This window comes from Leptinotarsa decemlineata, unplaced genomic scaffold, assembly GCF_025532065.1.
Source record: "Leptinotarsa decemlineata unplaced genomic scaffold, Ldec_3_MD MMD2_tig00003736_RagTag_RagTag, whole genome shotgun sequence".
NCBI classification, from domain to species: Eukaryota; Metazoa; Arthropoda; class Insecta; order Coleoptera; family Chrysomelidae; genus Leptinotarsa; species Leptinotarsa decemlineata.
The window spans coordinates 4,186,592-4,199,125 of record NW_027412593.1 but is presented as its reverse complement, the minus strand read 5'-3'; the positions used below and the strand labels follow the sequence as shown (position 1 = coordinate 4,199,125).

The following is a 12,534-nucleotide window of genomic DNA, read 5'->3' as shown; positions in this document are numbered from 1 at the left end:
CGTCACCGGCAACAGGAGGTTGCATATCTTAATGAGGATCTAGAAGTGGGGTGAAAGTAAACAGGTTCTATTCAATGCCACAAAAACTTAGGCATCGGTTTTCTCCAAGAAGATGAATGTTTCCGAACCGGCTATAATAATGTCAGGTCAAACAATTTTGCTTTCTGCTTCGATAAGTTTGTTGGGGGTTAAAATGGACACCAATATGTCTTGGCATGATCATGTAGTTGGAATTGCAGAGGCTGCTTCTCCAAAGTTTGAAACACTGTTCCGAACCAGAAAACTATACATACCTCAGCAACTTTTGATGCTTTATAAAGCTCAGATCAGACCTTCTTTGGAGTATTGTTCTCATGTATGAAGCTCTGTCCCCAAACATACCCTAAAGTTGCTGGATTCGATCCAGAAAAGAGCCATCCGCCTGATTGGAGACGCGAACATCACGTGCAACCTTGATAGCCTGGAACATCGAAGAAAGGTTGGAGATTTGCCTCTCTTCTATATATACTTTCACAGGAGGTGTTCAAGTGACTTGGCACAGTTGATTCCACCAAGAGCGGTACATATCAGAAATACGCGACGGACTGTGGCTACTGATCGTTTTGAGGTTCAACTCAGTACACCTCGAACTTCACTGTTCGAAAACTCTTTCATCTGGAGAACTGCGTTTATGTGGAATAAACTTCCTAAATACGTTTTTCCATTTTTTTAATCTCCAGCGATTCAAATCCAATATGAATCGCTATTTTTGCACAGGCACCGCTCTGAGAGCGCCTTGAGGATTTTACCATCTTGCTCGAATATAATAAATATATTGTTGACGAAATCGCTAAAGCACATAATAGAATAGTACCACTTACTAATGCGAGCTCAACCCAAAGAGCTTATTTGGGTGGATCTAAAATACTATATTGCAAAAAAAATACTATCAAAATTTGTGATCTTGAAAATATTTTTAGTGAAGGTGTTTAATCTACTATTCCGTGGGGCATGTGAAAGATTAAGGTAACATTAAAATGTTAAGATGATAGTTGATAATTAACCTTAATGATGATTCTTCTAATAGCAGTTCTTTAGCATCTAAGTAATTGGTTCAGAAAATATTACTGGAGTTTTTTCCTCTTCAAGAGAAAGATTAAATCTTCCTCTTGAATCACTTGGTGATCAAAACACGTATCGAGGGGTTGAAATAACGGTTTGTGGTTGGGAAAAAACTTCAGTAATATTCATTACGACTACAATAAAGATTCCAAACGGTGCATCACAAGTAATCGATTTAAAATTACAAAAATTTTAGTTATCGTTTTTTTAATATATACACTAACTTATCACTTTGAAATCAAAAACTGTTTACCCGTTTGTCCTGCTGAAATGATCCCATTTTTTTTGTAGTTCAATTAATGTTGAATACACAAAATTGTTTTTGTTTTCTTCATTAGTTAAACTTTGAATAATTTTCCTATACCCAGCCGCATGTTATTAAAAAAATAATATTTTGGTCGTTCCTTAGTGCGACGACTCTGTACAAGCAGCCTTGTCTAGGAGATCAAGTGCACTATGTATGATAATGTTTTCGAGCACTCCGTTGCTTGGACGTTCAGAATTTAGAACCATTGTAAAATCTGAGCGGAGGTGTTATTCTTCAATTTTTCAATTTGAATCAAGGCAACGAATGCCTCATTGAGAAGAGCCTTCGATTTCCCATCTCCTCCTGCTTAGCTTTTGAAAATCCTACAGAAGATATGCAGTTTTGAAATGCTAATAATACTTTTACTGAGAATTGCAAAAATTGAATGGATTTTGCTTAAAAACTTATCGTATTATCAATATAAACTTTGGAAATGTTTACTGTCCATAACCCCCATAAAATAGTATAGGTTATATTCAACTATTGTCTTATATTTTGGAGAACCTGCTGTGTAACTTGGCGAAAAACATTATCGATTTCTCCTTGGAGGTCTTGCAGTGTGTCAGATGGAGTGAGATTGACTTCGATGTTTATGGGTTTCCACAAAGAAAATCAAATGACAAATCGGATGAAACCACTGAATTGTAGCCCTTTTGTCGTAGCCATCAAAAATCATTTTTCTCCAATGTATATAGGGTAAATCTCTATTATGTGAGTAAGCGCTAGATCGATAGGATTTTGAAGCAAAGTCAAATGAACATCACTAATTCAATTTCCGAGAGGAAAAAATGGGATCCGGAAGATGATTTCTAAAAATATCAGCAAATACCTTAATTTTTTGAAGTTTTATGTGATACCTTGTGAATATCCCTGGGACTGCTATCAACTACACCGTTCAAAGAAAAAGTACACTCGTTTGAAAATAGGAAGTTACAACTCCTCATTGGTTTGTGCCGTTTCGTTACTAGTTTCTTGATCTAGAGCAAGAAAGCGGTACCTGTGTCTAGTTGGAATGACTAGCTTTTGATTTGCCGAGGTGAGGTGAGGTGAGGTTTCAGGTCGGTTCTTGATTTTTTATATAAATTCAATTATAAGTGTTGAAAAGTATTTCCAAATTGAAAGTTAGTAGTTGTTTACAGCTGATTCTCGGCCTCCCCCCACCACTATGACGTATTAATTGCTTTTTTTATTGGTTGTTGTTTGGTGAAGTTTTTTTTGTTGTGCAGTGAAGTCAAGGCGTTGTGACCTTGAAGTGTCTGGTGCATGGATCGTTCAGATTTTTTTTTCATATGAGATTTTGTGTGTTTATGTGTGTGTGTAGGAGAATGCACGGTACAGGGTTTCATCATGTGCTTGTTTGTCTATGTACAAACATACGTCTGCATACTTCGAAGATCCTCCAAGTAATAAATGCTCCATCGGTGTTAGGGCACCAAGTTAGTAGTGGAGTGACGTCACAGCAATAACCGTTCAACGGCTAGAGAGCGACATGTTCACTCCACGACGTGTGGCAGAGTAATGCGTATTCATCGGTCTGCCCTCACCTCTCCTGAAGCGATGAAGGTTCGCTCTAGCCCCGCTATCGATGGTGACACAACGGCAGCCGAGGACTGTTTGCCTAGCGTCTACCCTCTCCGAGACCGCAACGACCACTGCTTGCTCGTATATCGACATCTGTTATCGCATTCAGTTGGGAGGTAATCTTGGCGCATGTAGTTGAGAAGTGGGGTTGGCTATGACGTCTTGACGGGTCCTATCAGAGTGTATTTAAGAAGCGTACGAGTGTTGGCTATGTCAGTTTACATCAAGTGAGTTAGTGAGAACTATTATATAAAATGTATTCCTGTGACTGTGGTAAATCTTTCACTCGTAGTGATAATCTTCGTCGGCATCAGCTCCAGAGTTGCCAAGGAGGGCCTGCAGTGAAACGGGTGAGAGTGGATAATGCAACACCTATGTATACGTGCAATTGTTGTAATGTGACAATTCCTATGAGCCAAGTGAATTCTCACCGAAGAACCATGAGTCATAAAAATAATGCATGTGTTCAATTGTCTGACGGTGTTCAAATTATAACGAATGCATTCAATTGCCGCATTGCTACATACAGGGTGGAGAGTTCGATTGTAACCAGTGACTACATTTCATTTTTCAATAAGATTAGGCAGAAGGTCATTGAATTACTGGAATCAGCCATCAGGATCCATAAAAGCATCAAGGTGAATATGGAAGTTTTTGGGAATTATATTCTTCAGACTGATGATTCGAGGGACACGAAGTCATTTAATTCCCAAAATAAAATAGTGGACCAATCTTCAGATTTGAATGCTGTTTTTGATGGATTCCGTGATGTAATTGTGGCACAAACGACTGAGTTCCAGGATCGTGACTCAGGTATTTATTTTTTAAAAATTTCAATAAGATTGAATAGTAATATTTTTTTTTTTTATAATTCAGGTTGGACTTGTGAAAAAATATTGTTTCTCGAGGTCAACATTAATAAATACAGTCCACTGGAAGGACGTTCATATGTGAAGCTGCCTCAATGTATTCAATGGAAGAAAGCTGTTGTGAATGTTCGTAATGAAGATCAATATTGTTTTGCTTGGGCTATAACATCAGCATTATATCCTGCAGATAGTCGAGTGTCCGAACTTACGTCATATCCACATTTTTCCACTGTTTTAGATGTCACAGGTATGGATTTTCCGGTTAAAGTTAATAATAAGAGTATCGAAATATTCGAAGATAGGAATGATATTTCAATTAATGTTTACGGTTTAGAGAGTACATTTGAGAAGGGTAAAATGAAGTATGAAGTGATTGGTCCATTGCGATACTCACAGAGAAGACTCCGGAGACATGTCAATTTGTTGTTTATAACTGATGACTCCGGTAATGGTCACTATTGTTGGATCAAAGATCTTTCAAGATTAGTTTCTAATCAACTATCAGCTCATAGACAGAAAAAATATTTTTGTGACGGATGTTTGATATATTTTTCTGATGAGAGATTGCTTTTACGTCATAATATGTATGATTGTAATCACATTAGTACCACAACACCAACTACTAATTTAAAGATCAATAAATATGGTAGAATGGTTGCGGAAAATAAACTAATGTTTGAAAACTTTGAGAGGCAAATGAGGGTGCCATTTGTAGTGTATGCTGATTTTGAATCAGTGCTTAAACCGATTCATGTGAATGAGCCAAATCCTGGAAGTTCATACACGATTAAAACATTCAAACATGCCCCATATTCATTTGCTTATTTGATAAAGTGTTCATATAATGATGATTTGACAAAATTTGTTACATATAGGGGTGTAGATGCAGCTCAGAAATTTGTGAGTAGCATTGAAGATGATTTGAAAGAGATACATGAAAATCATCTCAGAAACCCTAAACCAATGGATACACAAACTGTCGAAGAAGAAGAACAGTTTGTTGCAGCCAGAACTTGTGGTATATGTAATAAAGCATTTACTGATGGTGACGTCAAAGTAAGAGATCATTGTCATGTCACAGGAAAGAAAAGATCACATGCCGCTCACTCGAAATGTAATTTAAATTTCAAAATACCAAACTTCATACCTATCATTTTTCATAATTTAAGTGGTTATGATTGTCATTTATTCATAAAAGAATTGTATAGGAATAAAGAGAAAGTTGATGTTATCCCGCAAACTAAAGAGAAATATATATCTTTCACGAAGCATCTCTTTACACACAGCTATACCGATAAAGATGGTGTGGTTAGGAAGAATTATCTCAAAATGAGATTTATCGATAGTTATAAATTTATGACTAATTCGTTGGAGAAGTTGGGTGCAAACTTGACCTCCGATCAATGTTTGGAGATGCACAAACATTTCCCACAAATTGAGAAATTCAATTTGATGAGACAGAAAGGTGTATTTCCATATAGTTTTGTTGATGACATTGACAAATTGAATTATCCATTACTTCCGACAAAAAATCAGTTTTATGACACACTCAATTGTGAACATATATCGGAAACTGATTATGATAGGGCTAGAAAAGTTTGGAATTTATTCGAGTGTCAGAATTTGGGGGAATACTCTGATTTGTATTTGAAGTCGGATGTATTGCTACTATGTGATATTTTTGAAAACTTCCGCACCACAAGTTTAGAGATATATAACTTAGATCCGGCACAATATTACACTGCACCTGGATTATCATGGGATGCCATGTTGAAGTTCACTAATGTTGAATTGGAATTACTAACTGACATTGATATGATTCACTTTTTTCAAAAAGGTATACGAGGTGGAATTAGTCAATGTAGCGAGAGGAAACATATAGCAAATAATAGATTTTTACCCAATTATAATCCCAACGAACCTTCCACATTCATTACATATTTAGATGCAACAAATCTATACGGTCACAGTATGTCACAACCTCTACCAACAAGTGAATTTACATGGTTGACACCAAATGAAATTCTTAATCTCGATGTGATGGATGTGAGTACTGATAGTCCGTATGGGTATGTATTTGAAGTGGACATTCATTATCCACAAGAGTTGCATGATAAACATTCTGACCTTCCATTTTTAGTCGAAAAAATAATACCACCTCGTACACAATCGAAAATTCCCAAATTAATTCCAAATTTGAATGATAAAAGAAAATATATTGTTCATTATAGGAATCTACAGCAAGCTGTCAAAAATGGATTGATTGTAATGAATACACATAGAGTATTGAAATTCAAACAATCATGCTGGATGAAACCCTATATAGATCTTAATACTGAAATGCGTAATAGGTCTAACAACAAATCTGTTAAAGATTTCTATAAACTAATGAATAATGCGGTGTATGGAAAGACAATGGAGAATGTAGATAATCGAATTGATGTTAGACTCGTTACACATTGGGAAAATATAAAGAAAAATATAGGTGCCAGCACTCTCATAGCCAAACCAAATTTCAAAAATTGTTCAATTTTCACTGATAATTTCGTTGCCATTCAATTGGGTAGAGTGAAGGTTCATTACGATAAACCATTATATTTGGGATTTTCCATATTAGAATTATCTAAAACAGTCATGTATGACTTTTTCTATGGATGCATCAAACAACACTTTGATGAAAATGTCTCTTTACTTTACACAGATACCGACTCGCTCATTCTTAAAGTAAACACAGAAAATTTTTATGAATTCATAAAAACTAACATAAGTAGATTTGATACATCCAATTACAGTATAGTTAACCAATTCAATATTCCAGTAACAAGTTCAGTCTTGGGTAACTTCAAAGATGAATTTCCAAATGATCCAATCATGAGTTTTTATGGTACAGGTGCTAAAGCATATTATGTGAAATCTGTTGATGGTGAATTTAAGAAAGCCAAAGGGGTTAAACGATCTGTAATAAAGAATGAATTGACATGCGAAGATTATCAAAAAATCGTCGAACAAGGTGGTATGATATTCAGAAAGATGAATTCATTTAGAAGCGTGTTACATGATATGTATACTGAATTAAAAAATAAAGTTGCATTATCATATCACGATGATAAACGATTTATCATTCCGAATACTACCCACACTCTTCCTTGGGGTCATAATGATATTGAATTTTATGAAAACGATCCAAATGAGAACATTCGTTGGATAAGTAATATTATTCAACAATCACAATCTCAGGAGACTCCATTGGATCAATTGATTAATTTATTATCTGCCGAGATCAATGATTGAAATATCATTCAATATCTTCAAAACCGGAAAATTCAATATTGATATTTATGTAGCCATTTATAATTAATAATATATGATAGAAGTAATGTGATATTAATGTATTATGTATGTATGTATATGTATTACTGTAATGAATATAAAATGATTAAAATTTTATTTGTATTATTTCTATTTCCCTAATCAATTACTGCAATATATAGTATAATGTAAATGACAGAAATATCAGTTTGAAGAGAATCATCGTAGAGTGCACAATGTCTAAAACAATCGATAAGTTTGGTAGAAAAAGAAAATGGGTGGTAATGTCATTCGAGGTCCTCCTGGGAATGGTTTTAAATTAACAAAAGATGGTCATTATGACATGCAAAGGAAAATATTGAAAAATACAAGTGAACCAATTGACAAGAGTGATTGTGTAACTGTATCATATCTTGAGGGGGAAATTAATGGAGCAAAGGAAGTTATACTTCTAGCCCTACAAGCTGCAATACAATCCACAATAGGCAATATTGCTCGGGACGCCCGGCAAGCATTTAACGATAAAATTGCAGAGGCTCGGATAACTTTCACTCGTAAATTTGACAAACTTACAAGTGATGTAGACATAAAAATGTCTGACATAACAGCGTCTACAAATAAAAAATTTGATGCTATGTCAAACATAACAGGGACTACAATGAAAAAGTATGATGTACTGGAACAGAGAGTTGAAGTATTGGAGAAAAACCATAAAGAAGTTTTGGAGAGAAACTATAAAGTCAGGCCATCATCATCAGGTGGACTGGGATATCCAGGACTGAACATTAATCCAAATCATAGAATAATACAACCAAAACCAAAACCAACTGATGATGTATTAATGGAACCAACATGGTGAATGTATTCCCTCGTTAGGTTAGGTTAATAGCTACGTTAGGTTAGCTGCATACTTACGTTAGGTTAGGTGTTAGGTTAGTATTCCCTCGTTAGGTTAGGTTAATAGTTACTGTAGGTTAGGTTAGGTTAGGTTAGGTTAGGTTAGGTTAGGTTAGGTTAGGTTAGGTGTTCGGTTGCATAGCGGTAGGTTAGCGTACTAGGTTAGGTTACGTTAATACATACGATAGGTTAGGTGTTCGGTTGCATAGCGGTAGGTTAGCGTACTAGGTTAGGTTACGTTAATACATACGATAGGTTAGGTGTTCGGTTGCATAGCGGTAGGTTAGCGTACTAGGTTAGGTTACGTTAATACGTTAATACGTTAGGTTAGGTGTTCGGTTGCATATTATGTTACGAACGCGCGCGCGAAGAGGGCGTAGATGTCTCTCCAGATGTCCCGCCTACCTGGGGCCGGAGGCCCCACCCACCTGGGCGGAGCCCAGGCAGTGGGCGGGGCCCGTTAGGGCCACGCCCCCCCCCCCCCCCCTTCAAAAAGGTATACGAGGTGGAATTAGTTAATGTAGCGAGAGGAAACATATAGCAAATAATAGATTTTTACCCAATTATAATCCCAACGAACCTTCCACATTCATTACATATTTAGATGCAACAAATCTATACGGTCACAGTATGTCACAACCTCTACCAACAAGTGAATTTACATGGTTGACACCAAATGAAATTCTTAATCTCGATGTGATGGATGTGAGTACTGATAGTCCGTATGGGTATGTATTTGAAGTGGACATTCATTATCCACAAGAGTTGCATGATAAACATTCTGACCTTCCATTTTTAGTCGAAAAAATAATACCACCCCGTACACAATCGAAAATTCCCAAATTAATTCCAAATTTGAATGCTAAAAGAAAATATATTGTTCATTATAGGAATCTACAGCAATCTGTCAAAAATGAATTGATTGTAATGAATACACATAGAGTATTGAAATTCAAACAATCATGCTGGATGAAACCCTATATAGATCTTAATACTGAAATGCGTAATAGGTCTAACAACAAATCTGTTAAAGATTTCTATAAACTAATGAATAATGCGGTGTATGGAAAGACAATGGAGAATGTAGATAATCGAATTGATGTTAGACTCGTTACACATTGGGAAAATATAAAGAAAAATATAGGTGCCAGCACTCTCATAGCCAAACCAAATTTCAAAAATTGTTCAATTTTCACTGATAATTTCGTTGCCATTCAATTGGGTAGAGTGAAGGTTCATTACGATAAACCATTATATTTGGGATTTTCCATATTAGAATTATCTAAAACAGTCATGTATGACTTTTTCTATGGATGCATCAAACAACACTTTGATGAAAATGTCTCTTTACTTTACACAGATATCGACTCGCTCATTCTTAAAGTAAACACAGAAAATGTTTATGAATTCATAAAAACTAACATAAATAGATTTGATACATCCAATTACAGTATAGTTAACCAATTCAATATTCCAGTAACAAGTTCAGTCTTGGGTAACTTCAAAGATGAATTTCCAAATGATCCAATCATGAGTTTTTATGGTACAGGTGCTAAAGCATATTATGTGAAATCTGTTGATGGTGAATTTAAGAAAGCCAAAGGGGTTAAACGATCTGTAATAAAGAATGAATTGACATGCGAAGATTATCAAAAAATCGTCGAACAAGGTGGTATGATATTCAGAAAGATGAATTCATTTAGAAGCGTGTTACATGATATGTATACTGAATTAAAAAATAAAGTTGCATTATCATATCACGACGATAAACGATTTATCATTCCGAATACTACCCACACTCTTCCTTGGGGTCATAATGATATTGAATTTTATGAAAACGATCCAAATGAGAACATTCGTTGGATAAGTAATATTATTCAACAATCACAATCTCAGGAGACTCCATTGGATCAATTGATTAATTTATTATCTGCCGAGATCAATGATTGAAATATCATTCAATATCTTCAAAACCGGAGAATTCAATATTGATATTTATGTAGCCATTTATAATTAATAATATATGATAGAAGTAATGTGATATTAATGTATTATGTATGTATGTATATGTATTACTGTAATGAATATAAAATGATTAAAATTTTATTTGTATTATTTCTATTTCCCTAATCAATTACTGCAATATATAGTATAATGTAAATGACAGAAATATCAGTTTGAAGAGAATCATCGTAGAGTGCACAATGTCTAAAACAATCGATAAGTTTGGTAGAAAAAGAAAATGGGGTGGTAATGTCATTCGAGGTCCTCCTGGGAATGGTTTTAAATTAACAAAAGATGGTCATTATGACATGCAAAGGAAAATATTGAAAAATACAAGTGAACCAATTGACAAGAGTGATTGTGTAACTGTATCATATCTTGAGGGGGAAATTAATGGAGCAAAGGAAGTTATACTTCTAGCCCTACAAGCTGCAATACAATCCACAATAGGCAATATTGCTCGGGACGCCCGGCAAGCATTTGACGATAAAATTGCAGAGGCTCGGATAACTTTCACTCGTAAATTTGACAAACTTACAAGTGATGTAGACATAAAAATGTCTGACATAACAGCGTCTACAAATAAAAAATTTGATGCTATGTCAAACATAACAGGGACTACAATGAAAAAGTATGATGTACTGGAACAGAGAGTTGAAGTATTGGAGAAAAACCATAAAGAAGTTTTGGAGAGAAACTATAAAGTCAAGGCATCATCATCGGGTGGACTGGGATATCCAGGACTGAACATTAATCCAAATCATAGAATAATACAACCAAAACCAAAACCAACTGATGATGTATTAATGGAACCAACATGGTGAATGTATTCCCTCGTTAGGTTAGGTTAATAGTTACGTTAGGTTAGCTGCATACTTACGTTAGGTTAGGTGTTAGGTTAGTATTCCCTCGTTAGGTTAGGTTAGGTTAATAGTTACTGTAGGTTAGGTTAGGTTAGGTTAGGTTAGGTGTTCGGTTGCATAGCGGTAGGTTAGCGTACTAGGTTAGGTTACGTTAATACATACGTTAGGTTAGGTGTTCGGTTGCATAGCGGTAGGTTAGCGTACTAGGTTAGGTTACGTTAATACATACGTTAGGTTAGGTGTTCGGTTGCATATTATGTTAGGAACGCGCGAAGCGGGCGTAGATGTCTCTCCAGATGTCCCGCCTACCTGGGGCCGGAGGCCCCACCCACCTGGGCGGAGCCCAGGCAGTGGGCGTGGCCCGTTAGGGCCACGCCCCCCCCCCCCGTCGCCACCAACTTTTCGGATACCCCGCCCCTTCCCGAAGCCCCGCCCCCTTTCCGAAGCCCCTCCCCTCCCCGAAGCCCCGCCCCCCCGACTCCCAACATTTGCGCATGTACACCCCTACCCTCATCGCGCATGTGCGCTCCCACCATTTTCCCACCGCTCACGCATCGAAGTCGATACCCTCCGGAGAGCACTCCACAACATTCAGTTCGAGAAGTCATCTCATCGAGAGCAGTCCACTCCACAACAAGGCAGTACGTTCCAACGACCAACTTGATATTTGAGTAAGTAAATTAGGAATGTTATTTTTTATATCAACTAACTTTGTATTATTTCTTCTTTTTCAGAATGGCAACCAATACACAGGAGGTGAATAATGCTGTGGCGTCTATTCTGCCGGTGTCCGCTGACCAGGAGGAGGCAGCATCTTCGAGAGCGGTGACGGGTGACCAGTCAACCACTTCGCGTTCGCGAGTTAGGTGCAGATCTTCTAGCCCTGACTTATTCGAGGAGGAGGAGGAAGTCAGGGCTGTGAAGAAGGTTTGCCAACGACCTGCAGCAAGGGTTGGTCCTATTTCAAAGTACCGAGCTACATGCAATAGGACTAATCCTTATGCAGGTAGTTTTTCGACCTCTCGTAAGAGGGCCTCCACACCAGCAGCAGCACCAGCAGCAGTGGAAATTCCGAGGAGTCCTTCTCCGGAGTTGGTGATATTGTCGCCGTTGGTGACGCGACTACCACCGCTGCCAGCGACACCGGCGGATCCTGAGGTGTTGGTGCCACAGCCTATCGGAGAGGTTAGTGAAAAGATGAGTGTTTTTCTGCAGAGATGCAAGAAAGCAGAACGAGAGAGAGTGAATGAATGAACTCTAGGTTTGCAAGTCAACTTATATAGGAGGTGATGCGACTCCCACTTGACTCGTTTAGAGTGGAATAGTAGGAGAAGTTATCCCACTATACTTCCACATGATGTTGATTTGTATAAATAGAGATCGTAGGTATAGGAGAGAGCATTCAGAGTTTCTGTAAGTCATCTCTTAATATTTCTAATCGAATTAGTAAAATGCCGTTTCCAAAAGAGTGGAATGAAAAACCAAAAGTGTGTGTCTACCCAATGATGATTGCAGGGGCTATTGTGTGCTACTTTTGTCAAATAAGTAGACCTAAGGATCCAATCAATCCATGTACTGGTATGTGTAGTGATTGCGTGTTGCG

The 12,534-nt window shown here is 37.0% G+C and overlaps 1 protein-coding gene across 1 annotated transcript; it reads left to right on the top strand.

Annotated features, from left to right (window-relative positions):
- The first annotated feature begins 8,638 nt into the window (after positions 1 to 8,638).
- On the top strand, positions 8,639 to 12,185 carry LOC141483525 (uncharacterized). The gene is made up of 2 exons (XM_074178201.1): positions 8,639 to 11,602; positions 11,666 to 12,185. Exons 1-2 carry the CDS (start codon positions 11,451 to 11,453, stop codon positions 12,183 to 12,185), a joined length of 672 nt encoding a protein of 223 aa, XP_074034302.1. The 5' UTR covers positions 8,639 to 11,450.
- The last annotated feature ends 349 nt before the right edge of the window (positions 12,186 to 12,534 follow it).

Excerpts from the sequence above, each read along its gene's own strand:
- LOC141483525 (XM_074178201.1), top strand. The coding sequence starts at position 11,451 with ATGTGCGCTCCCACCATTTTCCCACCGCTCACGCATCGAAGTCGATAC. Across the intron at positions 11,603-11,665 it reads ACGACCAACTTGATATTTGA|AATGGCAACCAATACACAGG; the intron begins GTAAGTAAATTA and ends CTTCTTTTTCAG.